General features: G+C 40.3%; 1 protein-coding gene across 1 annotated transcript in view; it reads left to right on the forward strand.

Annotated features, from left to right (window-relative positions):
* Positions 1–25,892, forward strand: part of ZDHHC17 (zinc finger DHHC-type palmitoyltransferase 17) — a 145,434-nt gene that overhangs the window by 108,508 nt on the left and 11,034 nt on the right. Inside the window, exons 10-13 of the mRNA XM_014595854.3 lie at positions 4,931–5,031; positions 20,286–20,410; positions 22,163–22,225; positions 25,504–25,597. Of these exons, the coding sequence (XP_014451340.1) occupies positions 4,931–5,031; positions 20,286–20,410; positions 22,163–22,225; positions 25,504–25,597 (383 nt within the window). The remainder of the gene's footprint in view (positions 1–4,930; positions 5,032–20,285; positions 20,411–22,162; positions 22,226–25,503; positions 25,598–25,892) is intronic.

Below are 25,892 nucleotides of genomic sequence, written 5' to 3' on the forward strand. Positions count from 1 at the left end.
CTTTATTACATGATTAACTTTATTGTATTATAACATTAAATATTGGGAGAGCGTTGCTCTATGTTACGCTAAAATGCATGAAGTAATTGCTTTGTATTGATGGCCATACCAAAGAAAATTAGGTTTTTTTCTTACCAATATACTTGTTTATGCTGTATGTATGATAGGGTTGATATATTAATTTAGTTGCCTCTGAAGCATTCTCTCCAGTGCTCTTAGGACCAGTGTTTCCCTTTGACTAGGGACAGAAATAACACATTAAATGGAATAAGTAATTGGAAACCAGTTCAGATCTTTAATGCAACAGAAGTTCATTTGACATTAAAACACTTTCAAAATGACTGGAACCAGTTTAAGATAAATCTGGATGGATGTAGTATCAGACTTAACTGATTTAGGTTAAATTGGTTTATTGAACTTCTGTTCCAGATCTTAGTGCCGAACTGTCCTCTTTGTCATATGAAGACCTCCTTCTTCCTTTCTTATTGCTATAGTTATAGCTCATGAACCTGAAGATACAAAATAAATAGCTGATGCCCTCTAAAATGTAATTCACATGTAAAATATTTGTATTTCTATGCCCATTTCCAGTTTCAAATCTCATCAGTGTTGTAATATATTTAGACTGATATTCTACTTCTGTTCTTGTGATGACTTGCCAGCTGTGTATTTGTTTGTCGTTACTAAAAGGTATTTGCAAACTAATCCTGAGGCAGTATTTGCCTTCCAACTGTCTTTTTCCTTGATTAACAAAAAAAAAAATACATTTATATATATATGTTTATTTTTTTAGCTCTCTGTGGTTCAAGAGAAAAATGGCTTCTCACAAATCTGGGAGAGTGAATTTACATTAGTTCTATTTTATTTACTTTCTATCTAGAGCTGGTGCTCATTTTGGCAGTTTTATAATCTTCATTCACATGCCTTACCTGTATAGGAGGTCATACTCCATACTAATCTCACAGATGGGGAATATGCAAAGACCTTTTAAAGGAGAAAGGAAAAAATACTTTCGTGCAGCTGGTTTTTGAGATGTTGCCTGCCTTATCAACCTTGCCCACTTCTTTGGAGTCTCAGTCCAGGAATTCCAGTTAGAAAAGTATCTGTATGGTCATAGGAGACAATTCCTCCTTGGTCCTTTCTCAGTATTTCAGGAGGGAGGGGCAGATGGTAGCAACGGACACTGCTCTCTAAGAGGTACCGTTTTCACCAATGGGAACATGCACAGAGGTAACGTTCTCCAAGGACAACAGTTACATGGGAGCAATCTGTCACTTAAATATATATATAATTTTACACAATGACATAACACAAACTGAAAAGAAAAGCTTGATGGTTCATGAATAACAGTTGACTGAAAGAGAAATGCAACTGGCTCAGAAATGTAGTAATGTTTTCTTCTCTCCTATTTTGAGCAGATGGATGTGTAAGAGAGTTCTCTATTAGGCCTTACTAATGGGCATGAGTAGGCTGACAGAAGATTTGGTTTTAAAGTGGTGATAGTAGAACAGATCATGAGATTATTCTTACCAAAAAACAGACAAACGAGTGAGATTGAGTCTGTGGGATGAGCTAAAGGATATGTGGATCAGTTTATATTAATAAATTATGATTTGAATAAAAGTTCAATATATAATGTATCAAATTCTTGTTCCTTCTGGTATAATTCTAAATGGTTTTAATAGTAAAAAGAAGAATGTATTTGCTGTGTAATGTTAACTCTGTTAAGTTGCTTTATAGACACTTAAATGATGTGGGTTTGAGGCAAATAATGTAGTAGTAATAGAGAGAAATCCTTTATTTGCATTTGGGTTAAATAGAGGCTGATAAACCAGCTTTATCTCAATATCATTGAATAGTTAACAAATTGCAAAGGAAATTTCTCTGTGTAAATTTTAAAATTGGAGTCCTTCATTGATGCCCTGAATAATAATATAACTTTTTGGTCCAATTAAAATGTTTGTAACTGCACTTTAAAAACAAGATTTCAGATTATTTTTTTAATAAGCCTTTTAAGGCAGTTTAGAAAATATGTAGCTGTTTTGCATTATACCGTTTAGATAATTTGTAGGAGGCACAATGTGTTTAAATGTATTTAGCAACCTTATATTTCCTATGAAAAAGTTGTTTTTACTTTTCACAGTTGCATTAAGTCTCTTAATAGGTGCCTTTTTTGGTCATTAAAGGGTTCCTTGGTGAGGTAACAGTCTTTCTGTGCTAGAATTCTGCTAACAGCACTCAGTTTCAAGTTGGAAACATTAAAACAGTTTATAAAATAATTATGAAGCACCTGTGTGCTGACGCACTTGGAGCCCTCTGCTAAGGCACCCACTGGGGCGCAGTGTGCCTGGAGGTGGGGATGCCTCAGGTGCCATAGTGGAGCCCCTGCGCCAAGGCACATAGGGGAGCAGCCAGCCCAGGGCTCCTGCTCTCCTGTCTTGAGGCACACGGTGCCTGAGCCAGCTTGGGTCACAGGGGCTCTGCAGCGTGTGGAGACGGGGGAGCATGCTGCTTCCCAGCTGATTGAGGCACGGGGCCTGCCTGCCAGCTAGCTCTGCATTGAGGCACTTTGTGCCCCAGCCAGCCCCCACTGCAGCACGTAGAACAGTGGGACAATAGGTCCCATTGCAAAGCACACGGGCAGGGGTGTGCACTGTGGCACAAAGTAGTGGCACATATCTGTGACCAGGGAGGACAAGCCTCTAATACACAGGAAAGAGGAGAAAGGAAAGGACGACAACCTCAAAGGTAGTGCAAGGGAGGAGAAGAAAGGATGATGTGAATTGCAGTGAATATTCCATTAACGTGTGGTGGCAGGTAGATAGTGAGTTTACGTTCTTCAGTTGCTAAAAGTTATGGGGAGTCACTTGAATGGTCTATGTCCTAGTGACTGACCTATTCTGTCACAGGTAACTTCAGGCTTTTTCATAGATGTGCTTAGCTATGAAAGATGCAGGAACTCGGAGAGCTCGTGAGATGGCATTTGTTCAAACACAATATGTAACTTTCTTCTTGACTGACTTGGATTAGCTTCCCATCACAGAAATAAGTGAGTTATATCAGATGGAAAGTTAACTATTCCTGCTCTGGGATTGTCTTCGTTAAGCATCTCTCTGTCCGCAGCAGTAGCAAGAGAGATAAGGCTATAGACGCGTGATGCAAATGCACAGACTAAGCAAAATGAGGCTTTCTTATTTAACTGTTTTAATATAATGTGTTATATATATTTCTTAAGTACTTCCTGACATTACAGTCTCTCGTGTAGATGTAATTCATAACTCTTGCCCATGCTGCGGTAGGCATTTACTTTAAACTGTGTTGAAATAAGCAGCCATGTGAATACTGCTGAGTTAGCACTTTAGCTGTGATTTCTAACTGCTGTCAGAATGTGGCTTTATACTAAACATTTGTCAAGGCTTCCCCATTTCATTTGCCACTGTGGAATTGTATATTGTCAGTGTCATATGAAATATTATACTGTAATCCAAATATAGAATCATAGAATAAATATTGAGTCACTAATTAAGGCAATATGACATTTGGGTGAACAACTTCAAAACAAATCAGAGTATTGTTGGTATATGGAAGATTGTAGGCTATTTACTTTCATATTGAGACTATGACAGCAAAAAGTAAAGGACCAGATTGCTCTTTTTCAGGAATCCTGGTTTTCTCTGTTTAGAAATCACAACTTCTCTGATAACTCCTGCAAATTCTCTGATTAAAACCCCCCAAATCCGCATTTTTTCCATGATTAAAATGAAGCACCACTCTCTATATAGGTATCAGTTGAACACAATGTTTTATTAATATATTTACACCTTTAAAGCAATTTGGAAGCCTATCAGTGCCTCAATCACTATAATAAAATACATTCTAAATACCTGTAAATTTTAGTGCTTGATTTTCAGTGTTTTATCATGGAAAATCAGAGCTCCCCCTGCCCGCTTCACTCACCAGGATGCAGGTCCAGGTGTGGCTGTTCCCTCCTGTCTCTCTTCTTCCTCCCCTCCTCTCCCTCCCCCTCCCCCCACAACTACTTTGTGGTGCTGAGCAGCCCTGATATGCCAGTTGCCCCTCACTGCCAAGTCACACCCCTCAGCCCTGCTGGTGCCTCTCACTCCCCACCCACAGCCACCTGCCCTGCCATGCATTCTAGCCCTGGGCCCCGAGCCCCATCACTGCCTTCTGGGCTGGGCAGCAGCCCCAGCCCTGCCCAACTCCCTCCATGCAGAAGCTGGTCTCCTGGTATACCTGTGCAGATGCAGATGGCACCCCCTGCCTGACTGCCCTCCTTCCACTGCCCCCAGCCCCTTGCAGGCTACAACTCTGTCAGCCTGCGAGGGGAAAGCCACCATTTCCCACGTTTTTCTCCTTTAAAGGAGAAAATCCAGGTTTTTCTCCTGAAAATGAGAACATCTGGATTTTTCCATTGCGAATGAAAAAAAAACCCCCAGATTCCTGCTTATTTTACATAATTTTTACCTTAATCTTACAAACTTCTATCAATATAGAAAGAAAACAAGGACTAATCTTTTATTAGTCAAAGTTGGCCATGCCAACAGGTTTATTTTCAGCCCAGTAATTAATACTTTTTTTTAGAATAGTTTAAAAATTGATTGCATTGGCCATGAAATACTATCATGTATGTGTTCACATTTAAATTAAAAAGCCACATCACTCACATTTTCTGTCATAGTTACTCCTTTTATTCAACTAAGAAGTGGCATTAACTGTGTCATTTATCTGTGTTCTTCAGTATAGTTTATGAAATAGGAGTCCTCTTCTATGGGCTCAGGGAGCAATGGTTTTACAAAGAATATATGAAGATGTAGTCATAATTTGTGTTCTAAGAAAGGTGGCTTTTATGAGCACCAGTGCAGATTAATTTTTATATACTACTCGGGTCATAATTTCTTTTGTCTTACAGATCATTCTTTGATCACTCCATGCATAGTGCACTGCCTCTTGGAATATACTTGGCAACCAAATTCTGGATGTATGTGACATGGTTTCTCTGGTTTTGGAACGATATCCTTTTTTCGTATGTTCAGTAGTACAAATATATCATTTTAGTGATTGTACTTGACATCACTGCTGAGATATAGTTACAATTTCAAAATTAAAGGGTGAATCATGCTTTAAAAATGGCCAACTTTTTTTTTAAATGCTTAATTGTTAGCATGGAGTTTCTTATAATAGTAATAAGAAATCCTAATATTTCTTTATATATTGCTTTAAAATATATATTGCTGCTTTGTGCCCACAGCCTTAGAGTTACCTACCCAAACATTTTTCTGTATTTTCTTTAGGAGAAGTCTCAATAGCCATTTAGATTCATGCCATGGCCGTATGTTGCCAGAAAGATTAGAAAGAGCCTGTACTTCTTAAAATTTAAAGTAGAATGTATGCTTTTCCTAGGATAAATAGGTAACTTCATATCCATAAAATTATATAGAAAAAAGAATAGATTCTGGTGTCAGATTTAATGGAAGTACAGCTGTGACTAGATATTCCTGAAGAGTTTGCAAATTCTATTTCATGAGAGATAAAAAATTATACTATGTATATTTGTATAGAAGTGTTATCTATAAGGTGCACAATATATGTATTACATTTAGAAAGTAAATGCTTTATATGTTTAAACTAAATACTATATAAAAACAATTAGAATTGCTGATCTTAAATATCATCATATCTTTCACAAGTTTGCCATTGGGCAAAAAAATTATATCTGTCTAAGCATAAACTTAACATTTCTACAAAGAAATTGAGTAATATTTTATAAAGAAAATCAGCGCACCGCATTAAATATATGATTAACTTTTTTAACTATGTCCTTTGTTATCACAAATTTATGAATCTTAACAAAAAAACACTTATTTCAGCAAATTCAGTTACATTTTTATGTAATTCTTCTAGCTATATGGATTTTTATGTGGATTTAGCATTTGCAGGAGAGATCAGGTTGACAGCTGGGGCAACCTGGGACAGCAACAGCAAATCCTTCTGTGGCAGGACACCTTTGGTGCCTGCCACTTCAAGGTTTGAGGGCAGCCTGCAGGTGTGGGCTAGCCCTAATGAGGCAGTCACATGACTGCAGGAGACACCTGGGATAGGTGGAGAGGGCTGAGCTGCCTCCATTTTAGATCCAGGCTCTACAGAGTGGGGCAGCAGTTTGCTGCTGGCAGCCAAAGGAACAACACCTGGCTGAGCTGCTGCTCCGAACATCCTTGGACGTAAGGGCAGGAGCTATGGGGATGGAAGGAGGCTCCTGGTCCTGAGTATGACAGAAAACTGCACCCTGCTGGGGAGTTGTGGCAGGAGAGACTGGGCGGACTGCCCTACTTAGACAGGTGGGTGGGTCGACGTGAGACCCGGCCCCGAGTATGCCCCCTATCACACCTTCCTTTGTCATCCTGCTTATGCGTACCCAACATATACCTGGTAGCACTTCACCTTTCAGGGTTGAAAATATACTTTGGATTCCATTTCCATTCCGTGTTGTGCTTCTCTGACATTGATATCGTTCTAGGCACTGTGATGGTGGCCTTTGTAATATGCTGTCACCAAGTCCACAGTAGTTTGGGATGATGTAATCTATCTATTTCAGGTAGGAAATGTTTGGCCCACTATCAGCCTACGTCTGTTTTCTTATCTGTAGCTATTTAGAAGAGAATAGCACTCATGCATTTTATTACAGTCTGCAGAACTAGCATGTTCTTCTGGACTTCAGGGGAAGTGACTGTTTTATCTTCAGTGTTTTTCTTTTTTATAATGGAAGTATTAATACAGCATTAACTCATGGCCCAGAAGCACAGCTACTTATCAAAAGGATTTTTCAAGCAACACTTCCTGAATTTGGCATCCTGTTGTTTGTCAAAGTAGTGAAGTAGCAAGGTAGACCCATTCAAAGATCCAGGAGGGTGCGAAACAGGGTGCTATGGGACTGGAGCTGCTGGCAGCAATGGGTGGTGTGACCAAACTCTCCTCTGGATCCTCCCCTGGGTGAAATGGTGGGGTAAGGTGCACAAATCTAGTGTCTGGTCAATAAATCCAGAAAAACACCTTAAAACAGAGGCTTCTGTTTGTTACTTTGGTACCAAGTGAGTTTAGCATTGGAAAAGCCAGGTTTCTTAAACATTTACAATAAGCTAAGATATTTCAAATGTATTCCTTTATTCTTTTTATTTTGAAGCTTTTATTTTGGATTTTCTTTAGTTGTTCACTTGAAAATCTTGGCTTAGTAACTACTCATAATATTTTTTGGCCAGTAAAAATAATAACTATAGCAATCAGATTATTAAGATTTTCTCAAACTAAGTTTTTAAAAATCAGTGAAATACTGTAATCTTTGACAGTGAAAGGTAAGTGCCTGTAAATTTGCCACAGCTCAACAAAGCGTGTATGTGTGTGTATTTTTTCATTATACTTACATACTTTCGCTTTGGCTAGTCTATAAGTCACAAATCTGCCTTCTAAAATGATTTATGACAAGCTTATTTTAAAAACTTGGTCCTGTAAGCTATCTTGTTGGTAGTTGATCTTATAAAATTGGAAGCCCTTGTAATAACATTCCAGACTCATTCTACTTCTAGCACATTGTCCTTTAGCAGGTATGTAACTTCTTTTTTCAATAAAGCTATATTTCTATAGCTTAAGCCAGAGAATTTTGTTTAGAGTAAGAATTTTTGTATTTTTACAGCTTTACTTGATTACAGTAAGTACAACAGAGTACAACAGAATACTTTCTTATTCTCACTAGTGTTGGTAAAAGGATATTTGATGAAGTTCCTCCTCCTGGCAGTTTTTACTGATTCTGGCAATATAGCCCAGAAATAAAGATATTTCCAAAAGGTCTCCTGTAAAAAGATGTGTTAAGCATCAAGAGTTGTCTTATTTGAACTTTCAGTCTAATATTGTAAGAAAAAAAAATTGTTTCATACCTGTACTGCCTACTTAAATTTAAAAGTTTATTACTGCAAGTGTAACTTAAATTCAAAGAACCCCAGCACTTTTTATATTGATTGCACCTGTTTATACAGATAAATGTTTAACATGGTCAATTTGATGTCCAGGTAAGGTAATGAAATTTTCTTCTTTTCATAGTAAGGAAAGTCAGAGGATGAACACTGGTCCTCATGAAGAAATACATAAAAACTTTCAGTGTTTTGTTTAGTTGTTTTTGCATTTTAGCATGCTTACATGGAAAGTGGGACAGCTTATATAAATCTCTAGGGTTTTATAGAGCAGATGTGAAATATTGAGTTTAAAAAATCAGACATTACACAAATTAGACTATAGAAATTCCAAATATTATCATAGGTCAGTGATGCTCAGCCTCTGGCTCATGGAGGCTGGATCCTGTGGAGTCTCCATGAGTCAAGAAATTTGGCAGTGCAAGAGGGGTTGGAGTGTTAATTGCTTGCAGAGCTGAGCTGAGCTTCTGTAGTCCAATTTCAGCTGGCTGGTCAGAAGTCCTAGAGCAGAGTCTGGTGGGGACGTGAAGCAGAATGGTGTGCCAGAGACCCTGCTTCAGTCCACGCACCTTGCTCCCACCCAGCAGCAACGGTGCCTGCCTGCCCACCTGCCTGGCCTGGTGCACCGTGCCACTCCACATCCCCACTGGACTGTACTCGGATTTTTGACCAATCAGTTGGGACTGGTTTACAGAAGCCAGGACTGTTCTGGTTTGCCTGGGATGTATGGTCACCCTATCCCTGTCAATCTGTTGCTCTGTTTTTTGCTCTCTGCCCTGTCTGTCACTGTGCTGCCTGTCACCTCCAGTCTGCCTCATGCCACACACAGCACCTGCCCATGCCACTTGTGCAGGGTTGCCAACCATAAATTTAGGGGCAGCCTGTAAAATAGAGGCAGCAGTGTGGGGTGCTGGGGGAGGGGGACAGAGGGGATGGCGGGGCAAGCGCTGCCCCCCCAGTCGTTTTTGATGGGCAGTTGGCTAGTCAGCAAATAAGTTTTCTTGCATTGGCAACCTTGAACGTGTGGGACCTATACAGCAGGCTATCTCCCTCTGGCATATAACACATGTAATGCTTTCTATCTTATCTTATTAGAATGCAAGATTCATAATTTCAGTGATATTTTATAATTTGCTTTTGTTCCAAGGTCAAAAAATGTAATTTTTTTCCTATTGATGTTGGAGGGTAATACCTTTTAATATATTTTTATCTAAGTTAAAATTTCTTTTTAAAATTGATCAGTTTGCTGGTGAAAGAAATAAAATAGTGAGTGTACACAGCACACAAAGATAGGATAGGGGAAAAAAAAAGGTTGTGTATGCACAACATCCTGATTCAGGAAGGTGGTTTTTTAGAAACTGCTAAATGCAAGACAGTTCATCATGCTTTTCAAACACAAGTTACAGAGTTGTTCTTATATACAAAAGATTTATTGTGTTTAAAATTGTACTTCAATCCTTACTGGTTTCTGTATTATGTCTGGAAACAGTACTCATTAGATTGCATAAAGTAACATTATCCAGCTGAGGTGTTTTTCATTAGCTTTAAGTAGGATTTAATCTATACGTGTCTACTTCCAGTTTCACAGTATAGCCATATAATACTGCAATCAGAAACTCTGTATAGAGTCTTGATGAAACTCAGATGAAATGGATTGAAATAGTTCTTTTCTTTGCATTGAACAGAAATATGTATTTGGTTCATACAGTTTCTATTGTATGATTGTTCATTGTGGATTCACAGTTCTTAATTTAAATTATCTTGTCCAAAATAAATTCTGATCTTCAGGTTATTACTCATTTTACACTGGACCAGCTGTTTCCAGACTTCTTCTGCTCACAATTCCACTTCCAAGCCTAAAATCTTGTTCCTTTTATGTTCCTGCAGTTACGAGGAGGGTGGGACTTACTCTGAGTTAGCGACTCTAGGTTAACTGTCCCTTTGGCCACAATTACTTCATGGTAGGTGAGAACTGAACCTGGTGAGCCATCCTTGTTTCACTCAGGGTAAATGCCACTTGACTAACATTTTCTATGAGGCAACAGTGAACACAGGGATAGTTATCAAGGAGTAATTTGAGATATGGTTTAACATCTGTCCTTTTTTAATTCTAGGCTCCCACAGTTCTGAGGAATGAATCCCAATCTATTTTTTTATCCCACAGTGAGAGTTAATTCTGGGCAGTTTACCCTGGAGGGAAGTGGTGCCTGGTTTAGTTCAGGTGGTAATTGTGGATATGGAGACAGTTAATATCTGAAGCATAAGAAGCCTTGCATCTTGCTAGTTGCAGGAGCACAGGGTAACTGTAGGTTCAGGGGAATTAAGGCCTATGTGTGGCTTGACATCCTCCTTTTGGAACTGCTGTGATGAATATTTAACTTTTTACACTTAAAGACTTCCATATACATTAATCTGATTATTCTGGGTAGCATTTTAAGACTTTAAATAAGGCAGTCCTGTATATTTGTAGCAATGGAACCCAGCTTTGTGTGCTTACATTCTTAGACTTAAGCAAAACCTAAAACAATAATGAAGATCTTGCAACACTAGTCTCTAATCTTAATGCAGGCTTTAAAACATTCTAGGAGAAACTGATCAGTATTATAGTGAAAAGGCAATAGCAGTTAAAGGTATATTGTGACTGCCGTCATCAAAATGCCACTTAACTGAAATGTCAGTTTTACGACTTCCTACACCTTCAATATCTTGTTATGTTGTCATGACAAAGGTCGGATGTTTCTTTAGTATCTTTAGATCACCCAACAAGTTGAATCCCTTGGTTTTCCCTGAAAATTTCCCCTATATTAGCTAGTCAGTTTATGCTAATGATTCTCAACCATTGTGCCATGAGATCCTTTTAAAGGATGCCACAGGATGCTGCCCAATGGGTTTCTATAAGTATGTTGGTAGCAAGAGGAGGGTCAGGGAAAGTGTGGGTCCCTTACTGAATGGGGGAGGCAGCCTTGTGACAGAGGCAGAAAAGGCTGAAGTGCTCAGTGCCTTTTTTGCCTCAGTCTTCACAGGCAAGGTCAGTTCCCAGACTACTGCACCAGGCAGCACAGTTTAGGGAGGAGGTGAGCAGCCAACAGTGGCAAAAGAACATGTGAGGGACTATTTAGAAAAGCTGGACATGTACAAGTCCATGGGGCCAGATGACATGAAACTGAGGGTGCTGAGGGAGTTGGCTGATGAGATTGCAGAACCACTGGCCATCATCTTTGAGAACTCATGGCGATCAGGAGAGGTCCCAGGTGGTTGGAAAAGGGCAAAGATGGTGCCCATATTTAAGAAAGGGAAAAAGGAGGATTCAGGGTACTGCAGGCCAGTCAGCCTCACCTCAGTACCTGGAAAAAATCCCATGCATCAATACAGGCTGGGGACTGACTGGCTGAGCAGTAGTTCTTCAGAAAAGGATCTGGGGTTCACAGTGGAATATAAGCTGAATATGAGCCAACAGTGTGTCCTTTTTGCAAAGAAGGCTAACTGAGCTGCATTGGTAGGAGTGTTGCCAGCAGGTCAAGGGAAGTGATTATTCCCCTCAATTCAGCACTGGTGAGGCCACATCTGGAGTACTGTGCACTGCAGAAAGGATGTGGACAAATTGAGGCGAGTCCAGCGGAGGGCAATAAAAATGATGAGAGGGTTGAGGGACATGACTTCTGAGGAAAAACTGAGGGAATTGAGTTCATTTAGTCTATAGAAGTAGAGACTGAAAGGGGATTTAATAGCAACTACCTGAAGTGGGGTTCAAAAGAGGATGGATCTGAACTGTTCTCAGTGATGGCAGATGACAGAATAAGGAGCAACGGTTTCAAGTTGCAGCAAGGGAAGTTTAGGTGAGATATTAGGAAGAAATTTCTCACTAGGAGAGTAGTAAAACACTGGAACAGGGTATCCAGAGGGGTTGTGGAATCTTCATCCTTGGAGGTTTTTAAGACCCGGCTAGACAAAGCTTTGGCTGGGATGATGTAGTTGGGGATGGTCCTGCCTTTAGCATGGGGTTGGACTAGATGACTTTGTGAGGTCCCTTCCATGATTTAGTATTGGCACTGTTAGGTGTGCAGATCTACATGATTCACAAGGTAAACGTAAGGATTTCAAGTAGAAATCCATAGTTTCAAAAACATTCTGACCTGCTGTGGTCTTTCAGAGGTCTTTGCAACAGAAGAATCTCTCTTTTGTAGTCAAAAAGCAAGTGAAAGATAAAAGCTGGCACTTTCAGAGGGGTGCCTTGAGTTTAATGAGATTGTACACAGCATAAACTAGTGGTTCTCAACTTGAGGGTGATCAGAAGGTAAGAAGCGATCAGTTTTGGGTCAAGTAAACATTTAGTAATAAGTGAGTATAGCATCTTTTACTAACCTGTTTTAAAGAATAAACATTTGTAAATGAATCAGACGCACAGTACTTTTCTGGAAGTGTGAAAATTAAACTACTGTGGGAGAGGGTTTTAGAATGAGTGGAAACTTTGCATGAACAAAGTGGATTCATCCTGAGCTAGATAGATCAGGAGAAAAAAATGGTGGATCTTTATTCAGCAAGTAGGTTTAGAATCAAACGGGAGATTCAGTAAGACAGGAGACGGTGTAGATTACAACACCAGATGCACTCAGCGTCTTTGGTCCTAACACTTAGGTTACATAAATTGACAAAGCTCTGTTGGCTTGCGTGGAATAGTGGTAACATGCCAGCTGAGGATCATACTCTTGAGGGTGGGGAGGAGGTAGGACTTTTCCATTGGATTTGCTGCTGATAAATGTGTAGTTGTTGAGATTTTTCTTTTATTTGAGATGTATGCATACTTCTCTGTTTATAGCCCAGTTTCAAACCAAGACATCAGCACTGTGTTTGTGTTGCTGTCTGAATGGAGATTATGACCAGACATATCCATTGCTCACATCCCTGTTATGTATTTTACCATTTTCCTAAGACAATTTTATTGGCTCAAACTGCATTCATAGATTCATAGATGCTAGGGTCGGAAGGGACCTCAGTAGATCATCGAGTCCGACCCCCTGCATAGGCAGGAAAGAGTGCTGGGTCTAGATGACCCCAGCTAGATGCTTATCTAACCTCCTCTTGAAGACCCCCAGGGTAGGGGAGAGCACCACCTCCCTTGGGAGCCCATTCCAGACCTTGGCCACTTTAACTGTGAAGAAGTTCTTCCTAATGTCTAGTCTAAATCTGCTCTCTGCTAGCTTGTGGCCATTATTTCTTGCAACCCCCGGGGACGCCTTGGTGAATAAAACCTCACCAATTCCCTTCTGTGCCCCCATGATGAACTGATAGGCAGCCACAAGGTCGCCTCTCAACCTTCTCTTGCAGAGGCTGAAGAGGTCCAGGTGCCCCAGTCTCTCCTCATAGGGTTTGGCCTGCAAGCCCTTAACCATACGAGTGGCCCTTCTCTGGATCCTCTCCAGGTTATCCACATCCCTCTTGAAGTGTGGCGCCCAAAACTGCACGCAGTATTCCAAATGCGGTCTGACCAGCGCCCAATAGAGGGGAAGTAACACCTCCTTGGATCTGTTCGTCATGCATCTGCTGATGCACGATAAAGTGCAATTAGCTTTTGTGATAGCTTCGTCACACTGCCAACTCATGTTCATCTTGGAGTCCACTAGGACTCCAAGATCCCTTTCCGCTTCCATTCCACCAAGCAGGTCATTTCCTAGGCAGTAGGTATGCCGGACATTTTTCCTCCCTAGGTGCAGCACTTTGCATTTCTCCTTGTTGAATTGCATTCTGTTGTTTTCTGCCCATATGTCCAACCTGTCCAGGTCTGCTGGACATTTCAGACATTGTTGGAATAGTTTGAGCCTGCTGTTTTTGCTCTGTTAATTACACTGGAGGTTTTAATTGGGTTTAAAGTAGTAATTAGTTCATGGGTTTTGCCCTCTGTTCTGCACAAAAAAAACCTAGGGAGTGTCTCATTTTAAATTACAGGGTTGTTGGTTGTAGTGATGTTGGTCTAAGGACATAGGCAGGCAAGGTTCTTTGGGTAGGTGTGATATCTTTTATTAGACCAACTACATAGTTGAAAAAAGTTCTTTGCAAGCTTTTGGGCACAAACACTCCTCTTCAGGCAATGGGAGAATACTGATGTTATGAGTTCTCCAAGGGAGAAAAGAACCCCTCTACTACCTCTCCCCTCCTATCTCTACCCATTTGGCTTCTAAACTTGCACTCATTTGCCCCTTCACAGACCTCTTGCTTACCTTAGCTTCTTTTCTGCCTGAGAACTCATAACATCAGCAGTCTCTCATTGCCTGAAGAAGGGTGTTTGTGCCCAAAAGCTTGCAAAGAACTTTGTTCCAACTATTCTGTGTGTGGTATATGGCAGCTTGGGGAGGGAAAAGGGGATCATACTGCCATTCAGGGAGGATATGTGGCATGCCTGCAAAAAAGGTTGGCTCCCACTGCTCTAACCCTTTAACCGGTAGGCTTTTGAATTTTCTCTGGCAGTCCCATCTCTTATCTACTCATTCTTTGGATTGTTCCCCTCACTTCCCTGCTCCCTGTTTCATTTTGTAGAACTTAACTCTTGCTATTGTGCTGACTCTAAATCCTTCCCCTTCTCATGCCTCATATGTCATTACCTTAACATCCGACATAACTAATTGTTTCCCCAATCAGTCTCCCTTTAACTTCATCACTTCCAACCCCCTAACTTCTGCATCCATCTGGATCATTTCTGTAACCACATTATAGCTGTTCCTGTCCTAACAAAAGGAGGTAGAGCATTGCCACTTTTAGACTTTGACCACATTTTTATGTGACAAGAAGGAACATGCAGAAACTTCTGTAGGACTCCACGTGCAGCTTCTTGATCACAAAAACACACTGTCCAAATTTGTTCAGCCTTTGGACAGAAGCTGAGGCCAAAACACATAGGACATAACTCATTTGCTTGAAAAAAATATAAATTGTTTCCCTCCTATCTTTTAGCAGTCTAGACATGACGTTCAGTAATTTGGAATGAGTCAAGTCCATTCTTTCAGTTATATCTTTATTGTTTATAGCTGATGTCTGTTTAAGGAATTTTTAAATATAAAAATGTTCACATATTTTCAGCATTTTTACGGCTATAGAAGTACCAGTGATAGTGGGTGCTCTTAAAGCTCTGTAACTTAGTTTTGGCCAGAGCTAACTTTAGAAAATAACTAGCAAGAAACTGAGTTCTGCAAAGAATAACGTGGTAAATAGAAAACTCAATAAAGATGATCTGTAATAGATCAAATAAAGGTAGACATGGTGTAGTAATATTGTGTGCCTGGGTTATGCTAGCTGAAAACCTGCTGAACAATTTGTTACATTAAAGATTAATTAGCTGTTAGTTGCTTAAAATGTTAAGAGACTACCATATTAAAAATTATTTTGTAGTACCAACTTTTTCAAGGAAAATCATTTAAAGCTACTTTCTCCTTCCAGAAGGGGGAATCCCTAAAAAATATTAGATTACAGTAGTAGTTCGAGAAGAAAAATGTAGAATTAACAAAATATCCTTTACCTTAACAAGATGTTTCAATACTGTGGACTTCATTCTCACTTACCCTACTCCAGCAGTATAGAGAACCTTCATTAGGTTTACATTCACTTTAAGGTTGCTTCACTATGCCATAATGGTGGAAGGGAATTGTAGGATGAACGACGATCAGACTATACCATATTTTTTTTTGTGTTTTCATTTGGTAAATTTGTCTGTATTCTGTACAGATTTGTTAATAAATAATGTAAAACGTTTTAGGTAATTCTACTTTTTTAATTACTTGCTTATATTTTTCCTAAGGAAGTAAAGATGCCCAGCATTCATGATCTTGTGATGTTCCAAAATCTGATAGTTCATAATATTTGTAAATGTAACTTTTATATTTCAAATCTCTATAACCAGAATTTTATGCATGGTCAGAGCAAAAAATCTCAAGATGCATCCTATAGTATCTGTTACCTAGCAAAACTTTATCAATCCATATTTGAGGCCTTATGTTACAAACATTTACATGTGTGACAAACTTTAGTTACCAAGTTGGTCCCAATCACTGCTGAAGTCTGTGCACGTAAAATTACTTGGGTATATTGTGACTATGGAATACAATATTTTCTCGCTACAGCATGCCCCCAGATAAAACACACAGCTTGTTTCTGAAAGGCAGAATGTAGAAAAAAAATATTTCAAGGGTTATGTATGGCCAACTGTGCGACATAGAGCAAGTCCTGTTGGACACACTAGCCACGTCCAGACGAGCGAGCACGTGCCTGTTGGGGCAGTTTGAAATGTTGCAAGAGGTACGCTAGGAATGAAAAATTGTTCCCCGCTGCATGTTTGCAGCGCAGGCTCTAATTCTGATAATGGGAAATCCCAATATATACAAAAAACACTATAGAGGAAAAAGTGGAGTAAGGAAACACTCTGGGAAAAGTGGTGCATGCTCCTGGAGCATGCCCTAAGGCAACGAGAAGCTGGGTCCTCCAAAGAGACACTCTGGCATCTGGCCAGAGCATCTCTATTCCTGCCTCCTTCCCCTGCTGCTCCAGCGCACTGCCTCAGGGTGCTGAGGCAATATAGGAGTGGGTAATGGCTGCAGCAGTGGCGTGGACCCAGGTGCTGTCCCAGGTAAGTAGTGATGTGAGGGTGGAGGGACTGCTGGGGTGGGTCCCCACCTGCCCCCCTGCACAGTGCACAGTTCCACCCCTGCAGCACCAGCGGTCGGGGCACTTATGTCTGCTTCTGGCAGAGACCCCCGGCAGTGTGGCGCCACCTCAGACCAGCGGCTGCACATGACACCAGCCCATGCGTCCTTGGACAGAACCAACTCAGCTCCTGTTGTCATCCATAGCTTCCGGTGCCGCATGCAGAGGCCATGCGCCCTCATACTGGGCCGGGTCCTGCCTGTGTGGAGCCAGCCCGACCCAATGGTGCACAGGGCACATGGAGACAGGACCAAGCCCAGCTTGAGGCTACACGGCCCCTGTGTGCAATGCCAGAAATCACGAGTGATGTCAGGAGCCAGCCCAGTTCTGTCCAAGGGCGCATAGGCCAGGCCGGTGCTATGTGCAGCTGCTGCTCTGAGGCAGCCCTGTGCTGTCGGGGGTCTCTGCCAGGAGCAGTCACAAGTGTCCTGACAGCTGCTGCTGCTTCAGGAGGCTGTGCACTGTGGGGGGCGGACTAGGGACCCACCCCTCCTAGGCAGTCCCTCCCACCCTTGCACAGTCCTCCCCCCCTCCCCACACCCACAAATTCTCCCACAATCTGCCCACACCCCCACAACTCCCACATCCCTTCCCTCCAAACCCTGTATCCCCCCCACACATCTCACACCCGGCGTGCACAGCTGCCAGAGAGGACAGGACCTGTTAGCAGGAGCAATGGCTGCAGGGACAACTGCCACACTGCAGCCCTGTCCCATGCCCACACTGTTGCTGGGATATGGGGCCCCAGCCTGTGTGGGGGGGTGTGATGGGCTGTGGGGAGGGGTGGAGGTGGCAGCAAGGTGGTGTGTGAGAGATGGGGGTTGGGAGTGGGGGAGAGCAGGTAGGAGAGGCCACCAGAGCTGGGCTTAGAGCCCCCCTGCTTCCTAGTGCAGTCTGTGGAGGCCAGCTTGGAAGGGAAGGGGCTTGCCCTGAGCCCCATTCGAGGTCTTTCCTGGAATGACGTGGAGATGGCTGGGACCTGGGCACAGGGAGCAGAACAGCAAGGGCTCTCACTACTCAGAGCCACAAAGCAGCTGGTGGTACAGCTGCAGTTGGACCCATGTCTTGGTGCTGGGATGGAGCTGTGGCCAAGAGGGAGCTAATGGGAGCAGGCAGGGACTGCGGGTCAGGAGCAAGGGGCACTCCGGGGGGATTGGGAAAGAGGGGCAAGGGCATAGGCAGGGCACTGGTATATCGGTGCTGCTCAGCACTGCACATCCTGATGAGCAAAGGGGGCAGGCGCAGCTGTGACTTGTCTATGCTGTGTGTGTGTGTGTGTGTGTGTGTGTATAGCAAACCCCAAAGAGTATAGCTATTTACTATTTGTTTTATTATGATAATAGAGGCACTGGTAGGCTTCCAAATGGTTTTAAACTTGTAAATATGTCAGTAAAACATTGCTGAACTGATCTCTTTATATATAGTGGCATTTCATTTTAATCGTGGAAGAACACAGATTTTGGCTATTTTAATGAGAGAATTTGGGTTTATCAGAGAATTTGCAATTTTTAAATGAAACACCAGGATCCCTGCTGGTGAGGCAAGTGTTGGGACCAAGGGAGAGGAGACTGCCCAGGGTCTGCACTGGGGACTCAACTGGAGGGCAGATGTTGTAGCTGACCTCCTGGCCATGTAGGGCCGGAGGAACATGCTTTGACAGTTCAAACCAGGCCACCGCAAGGAGCACATCTGGGCAATAGCTGCCCAGATGGCAGAGCAGGGACACCAGGAGACATGACAGCAATGCTGCCCAAAGGCCAACTATACAGGCACAGCCCAATGGCAGCTGGCCTAGAGGTGCAGGAGGCTCTCCAGGCAGCTGTGCTGTCCCCATCTGGGTCTAGCACACTCTTAGCCATGGGGCCACAGGTCCAAGGGGGTGGATGCTGCAGCAGGTCGCAGTCAGACAGCAGTCCCCACTGCCAGACTGCTGCAGTGGGCAGAGGGTGCAGGGGCCACTCCAGATTAGGGCTGCTTCAGCAGTCCAGCTAGCACAGGGGGCTAGTGTCCTCAAATACCAGCTGCCTGGGCCTCAGAAGCTCCTGAGGGCAAGAAGCCCTGAGTTGCTCACCAGGGCAGGTTTTTATACTGCTGGCATCAGCACATAGCTCCCCCGGGCTGAATATCCAGGAGGAGCCAGGCAGGGTCAGTTTGCCCAAAGTGGCACGATTTGCCCCACACCAAAGTGGATGTTCAGGTATGTGTGCTGAGGCACAAATCTCTGGCACAAATTTGTGCCTCTGTTACTCGAGCTGCTGCAAGCGCATGGGCACAGGCCTGCAGGTGTGGATGTGCCCACTGTGTTCTCACGAGGACTTTGTCACAGAAGGCTAAGACCCAGGGCAGTAACAAGACTGGTAGTTCTTAACTGTGTGTAGTGTTTTATATAGGTTACTGTAAATAAATTGTTTCCACATCATAGCCCTGTTAAAATGCTACCAGCAGTTCGTTTGCTGCTTTGGGCACAAGCTATGCTGTTCAGTCAATAGCTAAGGCTGTGAGAGAGTCATCTCAAGATACTTTTCTTTCATTTTGCTGAGCAGATGGAAGCTGTATGACCTGTACGGTATCTCCAAGAGTGCTCCTTTTCCAGTGAAGTAAACAGCTTCCCTGCTTAAAACACATCCAGACTTGTGGGGGCTGATTGGGAGGGGTGGGGAAGGTGCAAGTTGTAGGTAAGAAAATAGAGTAGTATCTACAACAGAAGTTGTTTGCGTTTTTAAGAATACCAGCAAATGGTACTGTTGAGGTCCTCCTATGATAAGTGTAGGTGGTTTACATTAAAATGTCTTTTTACCAATTTAAACATCCCTGTATTGGCGACATTGCTGGCACAGCTGTGTCAACCAGGGATCATGCCTGACCAGCAGAACTGTATTGGCAGAAGTCCTTAGTATTGGCGTAATCTCATTTGAAAACTCATAGTTATTTCCTCTATTTATATGGGAATTAAATTTATAAACATTTTCAGGGACTAATAAGAGTGTTCTGTAAGGGTGCGGGGAGGGTTGCTTACGTGCGTGAAAAAAAAAATCAGCTAAGTTAAATTGGTCTAAAATATAGGTATCCTTTAAGAAGAGTGTTTCAAAACACTCCCTCCACTTTGGAAATAAGCAGAGGTTGAGGGATTACTACCATTTAACCTCATTCTTTGTTAGACAATCCCCTCTATGGTTAGAAGCATTGCTTTTGGTAATGTAACTGGAACTGCAAGCTAGTGAAAAGATATAGCCAACCTAAGCTATAAATAGATCATGTGGATGTTTGCTGTGAAAACAGGAAACAGTCTCTAAAAGATATGTTTTATGGCATTATAACAGTAGTACAGTTAGAAATGCTGAACTCTAATCATTCACATTTAGAAGTGTAAATCATTATAAAAATTAAACAGCAAACTTTCTAAGAACTTCAAGTGAATTAGCTACAGAAAAAATCAAGTATGGGAAAAAAATGTCATTGTCAGATGTCTTTGTTTATTTGAAGCATTATTTTGGCTTGTAGCAACTTTTTAAAAAAATGTAGGTTGTTTTCAGGTGGACACATGTTAGTAATGTGTCTCAATTTGATCTTCTGAAAGAGATTTTCATTTTAAACTTGAGGTTCCTTGACTTCAAACACATCTCAGTTTTCTCTTTATACATCTTCCATTCCTTGTCAATAGTGTTGCACTTTTCTACAATTTTGGAAAATCCTGGAAATCAGACCCAGGAATAATAAAAGCCACAGAAGAACAAAAGAAAAAGGTAAAAAAATGCTACTGACATTTTTAGGATGAGAGGAAAAAATGGCATGACCACTTTCAAGGATGGCTCATCTGTGTTCTTAAACAGGGGAATAGCAGCAAATTACCATGCAGCCAAAAGCCTAGCTATGTAAAGCATTTTTCTGTATATGTTTTTTAAAAAATATCTTACATATTTGCAAAGACTGAAGATCTAAATAGTCTAAACAGGATATTCTGGTAACAAAATAAAATTGCAACCTTCATTTGTGTAGATTTGGGAATGAAGTGAGGTTGAAATGACAACAAAAGGCACTTAATTGTGAGACCAGTGACATCTGATTTTTTTAATTCTTTAATTTTTTTCCAAGTACTCTTTAAGTAAAGACTGCACCAAATTACTGTAACCACAATGTATTATGCATATAAAGCAAGAGTTCCTACTGACAACATGAATAAAAATGTATGTTTAAAAATAGAAAGTTATGTTCAAAGATGCAAGGTATCCAAATCTAGTGTCTCAAATCTGCATTTATGCATTTCACAGAAAACTGGAATGATAGCCTATTGTTCATGTGTGTTATTGTAATCAATAGAAAGAGATGGTGATTGGTTAGATTGTTTTTGTGTTTTGTTTTGTTTCGTTTTCATGTTGGTGAATGTGTAGATTCAGCAATACAGATTGCTTGTCTGGTATTCTAACAAGCCTAGCATTCTAATTTAAGTGCCATTCTGACAAGAAGACTAAGTAAATTAAGTAGATTTTTCTAGAGCTGCCTTGTTGCCCCAAATAAAACAGAAACTTAAGTTGTCCTATTGAAATAATTTGGAGACACTTAAGTAAATAAATATTTGCCCCTCCACTGCATGGCCTTCCCCAGCCTATTGCCCTCCACTTTTTGCATGGTTTCCCCTGCTACCATGCAGGCTTGCTCCCCTGCCTCATGGGGATGCCTGGATTCCAGAGCCCCAGGCTTCCCAGATGTGCCATTCTGCCCCCAGGGGTAGGGACAGGAAATGCAAGCTGGGGTGGGGAAGGCGGAGCCTGGAGGCTTCAAGGACAGCAGCAGCTGAAACAATGGGCAACTGAGTGGTGCCCAGGAGGGAGTCCAGGGGCAGCTGTTTAACACCTTGCTGATTGTGTGGCTGATGGGCCATGAGTTGAACAGCCCTGTTGTAACTGAAATCTAATGTGTCACATGATCCATGATGGGTATAACATATCATGCCTTTTATTACTACTTTCCTTTTTCAATAGTGAGTTTTTTTATATATGCATATAAATGCATCTATATGCATAAATGCAGATTTGAGGTTTGGATACTTTATACCTTTCAAGATGCTTTTTGACTAGTAAGTCCTGCTACTCTTGACTGGAGGACAGTATAAAGCGTTGTTAACGTGTAGAGTTGTATTAGCTTCAGTAAATAAGTGACGCAGTATAGTTAAACCAGTGCTAAAAGATGTATGAATATACTGAACTTGATATAAATTTGTTTTATCTATTTAGCATGAGCATACTGGGTTTAAACTAAACTGAAATACAGTAACTTTGCAAGGAAATAAAGTTTCTGTACAGGATTTTGTATTGGTTAGACTCAGGAGGTTTAAACCGCACTTTTGCAATGACACAGGAGTTGCATAGCCTGAGATGGTCCATGTCTTCAGGCCTGAAGCCAAGAAATAAATCATATTTCCATATTGGAAATTAAGAGGGCATCTGTCTAAAAAGTTTAAATACTAATTTTCTTTATTTTTGCTGCTTCTTTTGAAGACAATAGTTGAACTTGCAGAAACAGGAAGTCTGGACCTCAGTATATTCTGCAGTACCTGTTTGGTAGTATGCTTTTTTTTATCTTTAACAAATTGAAATGTAAATCTGTGTTAAGTTTCCTCCAATTGTACCTCCAAAGCAGAATTTAGTCCATCGTTAGTTCTCATTTACTCATGAATGCAATTTGTACAAGTTATTTATAGAACGGTTTATTTGTCTTTCTCCTAGACTGATAGTATTCATATCTTATATCTTTTGCTTACATTGCTTAAGGCTCTGCAGACCAAAAAGAGGTTTTAGGAGTAGAAATATTTACAGTTTTTAGAGTTAATTCTTGAATATCTACAATAGAATGAGGATATATTCAAATCTGTCTGAATTCACTGAACTGTGAACATTTAATAAAACTAAAGAAATGGAATTCTGTAGGTAAAAGTGGTGGATAAATATTTCGTTAGTATTATAATGGTCTTAAACTAAAACATTTATCTACTGGTTTCGCTTTTGTAACCTTCCCTTCTCTCGACAGTTGCAGATCAGTACATTATTAATCTGGTTGCTTCTACCATGTCATCAGTGCGGTGCACTGCTGACATAATTTTACTATGGATCTATGGGGCTGACTGGGGTTTTTTGTACTTCAGGCCCACTTACAGTTATTTTAGAAGCAATGTTTAATTATGATACCTTTTAGAAGCAAGAAAAATTATTATGAAGTTTTTTAAATTGAACAACTTCCTGTGCATTTATAATTATGTAGAAGAACATACTTTGTAATCAATAATAAACTAAAGTAGCAATTTGTTTAGCTATTTCCACATACCTATCAATTATTTTTGGTGCTATTCAATATGAATAACCATTTAAGTTAATCACCTTGCAGTATAAAATGAAGACTTCTTTAGATTATGCCATTGCATAAATTTGTCCTTATTAATAAGCTGTTAGGTATTTTTTTTTTGTAGATCAAATCCTTAGGTATTTAATGCCAGGAGTAAAATCAAAGAATGGCATAGAATAAACAGATTTGTGACTGAGATAACAGAATGCCATAGAGTAGGGGTTTTGCCAATTTTCATCTCAGTCCTTTAATTCATAATGTCCAAATAGACTGAGGAAGCAATCCAAGCAGAGCTATATTGAAATCAGTGGGCCTTTGCATGTCAGAATCAGGTTTTGAGAATTAATATACATGTTCAAAAGTGAGATGCATTTATTAAATTAAACTATGGACTTAAAAATGAAGAAATAAATCTTGGTTCCATAGAGAAGTTTGCCAACCAAGAAAGAGTAGCAGCATATTTATTGAACTCATTTGTAGTTCCTGCTGCAGTTTTTTTAAATGGACATTAGCTTCAAGGAAACAAGATTTGGTTAATTTAATTCCACAGTGAAACATGTTTGTTTTTGTTTTGTTTTGTTTCTTAAATGTTCTTTTAAATAGGTGATCAGCAAATATAAAGACTGCCAACAGGGCACTTTTGCCTTGCACTAGATGTAAGACTATTTAGTAATTTTTTTAAACCATTGATTCTTTTTGCTTTTGCATTAATACAGTATGATTTGATACAAACAGGACACATCTACATGTGTCGCTATGGTGCCTTACTGCACCGTAACATCCCATACTGCGCTGAACAGCAGTAACAGCCCATACTGCGCTGTGTGAGCTGCACATGTTTATTTTTGGGCACTGTGTTGCTGTAGTGATACACTATAATGGGGTAGTGCATTGCTATGGTGATGTAGCTGCAGTGACATGGTTCTTGACCGTGGATGCTATGTCACTATAGTGATGTAGCAGCATGTATAGACACCCCCACAGACACTTATATTAACCCCATTTTAATAGTAATACTTGATCCAAGTAGCAGAAACCCATTCTGTTTCTAAAAGACCCATATAGGTAATTGCCACCCAGTTAATGAAATAATTTATTGCCTATCTAGTGCAGATAGCAGGGACCCTGCCTCATGCCTGTTGTGGCAGTCTACTACATGTGTGGTTTGAAAAGATTAAATTATTTTAGGGAACGTTCAAAAATGCAGTCTTGGACAATGCATGAAACCTACTGCCTAGCGTTATGCATTGTAATCTGCATTTCGGCACCTAAGCAACCTGATTTCAAATAAGCAGAGTTCTTATTGTACTTGATGCTTATTTTGTTGAACATTTTTGTGGCTGGTCTTTCCTTTTGTTGCACCATTAATTCCCTCATCGTGTATCAGGGTTACTATTTATGACATGATACCTGTTAATTGGGCCATAAACACATAATGTCTGATAGAGCCTTGAAAGGCATTTGTTAAAGGTCCAAATCAGCTCTGCCCTCACCCGTCTTTTCTTGTTTTAGTTGTATTTGTAATACACACATCATTTGTGAAGGATGCTTGTGAAAAGCTGCAAAGATAGACATACAAAAACACATTTTATTTCAATACTATATTTTATTTTTTAAAAATGATCTGATGAATTACCATATCCTTATAAGTGGGTATCCTTCTAACAAAACTGTTTTATACAAACATTTAGTCTCTCCCACCTGTCATGTACTTGAGAAATTTTTGATATACCAAAGGCCATATAAAGAAGTGCTTATGCTGATATTAATTCCACCTTCCAGTTCTGTTACATCATAACAGTTTAAAAATATATTATTATTTTCAGCAAGCACGATCACTTGATTCAGAATGGTTTTATCTGGCTTTGTTTATTTAATTACTAAAAATCTTATTAGTTCCAAAAATCCATAGTACTTCTAGAACTTTTATGAAACTTAAATGGATTTTCTAAAACATAATTTCAGTAATATACCTACTCCTGTACACAAAGTTAGCCATGAAGGACACTATTTTGTTGGTCTACATGGACAATACCACAATTTGAATGATCATTTCTTTATAAAGTTCTCTAAAACTTTCTATAGTACAAAGTAAATCTCCTCTAGATATATGCTTAGAGTATCAAAATATACTAATACAAGCTTTTATGATGCAGTGGTTAATTATACAGTCCTAATTGTGATGCTTTATCAGTGATAAATAACTGAAATGAACTGATATTGCTACCAAAATTGTGAGATCTGAAGCATTTAGAAAGCTTTATTGTGTATGAATAGAAAAACTACTCATGGGTAGCATGCAGTCTACAGGCTGCCTGTTGGACAGGCTTGGCTTAATGCAGTTTTAAATGGGCAGTAGACTTTCAAATTCCTGTTGTTCTGTATCTAAGAAAGAACACCAAAAGTATTTTAACATGTCTGTACAATTCTTTTTCACAATTGTAAATGTCATATTTCACCAGACATCTGTTATAATCAAGTGTTAATATCTTTCTGTCAGATACGGAAGCCAGTGAGGTCCAAACATTGTGGTGTATGCAATCGATGTATAGCCAAGTTTGATCATCATTGCCCATGGGTGGGTAACTGTGTAGGTAAGTTGTTTGCTGAAATACAGAATCATAAATAAAGAGGGAAAAGACTAGTTTTTTTTCTCAGTGCAGAATTGTTCCCTACAACATATTCATCTTATTTGAAATCATCCTGTTAATTTGTTTTCTGTCATGTATCTGAGGGAGATTTTTGAGGCCTTTAAAATCAAGGAAAGCATTTTGATATTCAACTTAACTTTTCTTCTACTCTGATTCATTACATTACTCATAGTTCTGCTCTCTCCTATCAGTCCGTATGTAACTATTTTTCTTTGCTTCTAAGTCAGTTGCTTTCAAC

This window comes from Alligator mississippiensis, chromosome 4 (genome assembly GCF_030867095.1).
Source record: "Alligator mississippiensis isolate rAllMis1 chromosome 4, rAllMis1, whole genome shotgun sequence".
NCBI lineage: Eukaryota > Metazoa > Chordata > Crocodylia > Alligatoridae > Alligator > Alligator mississippiensis.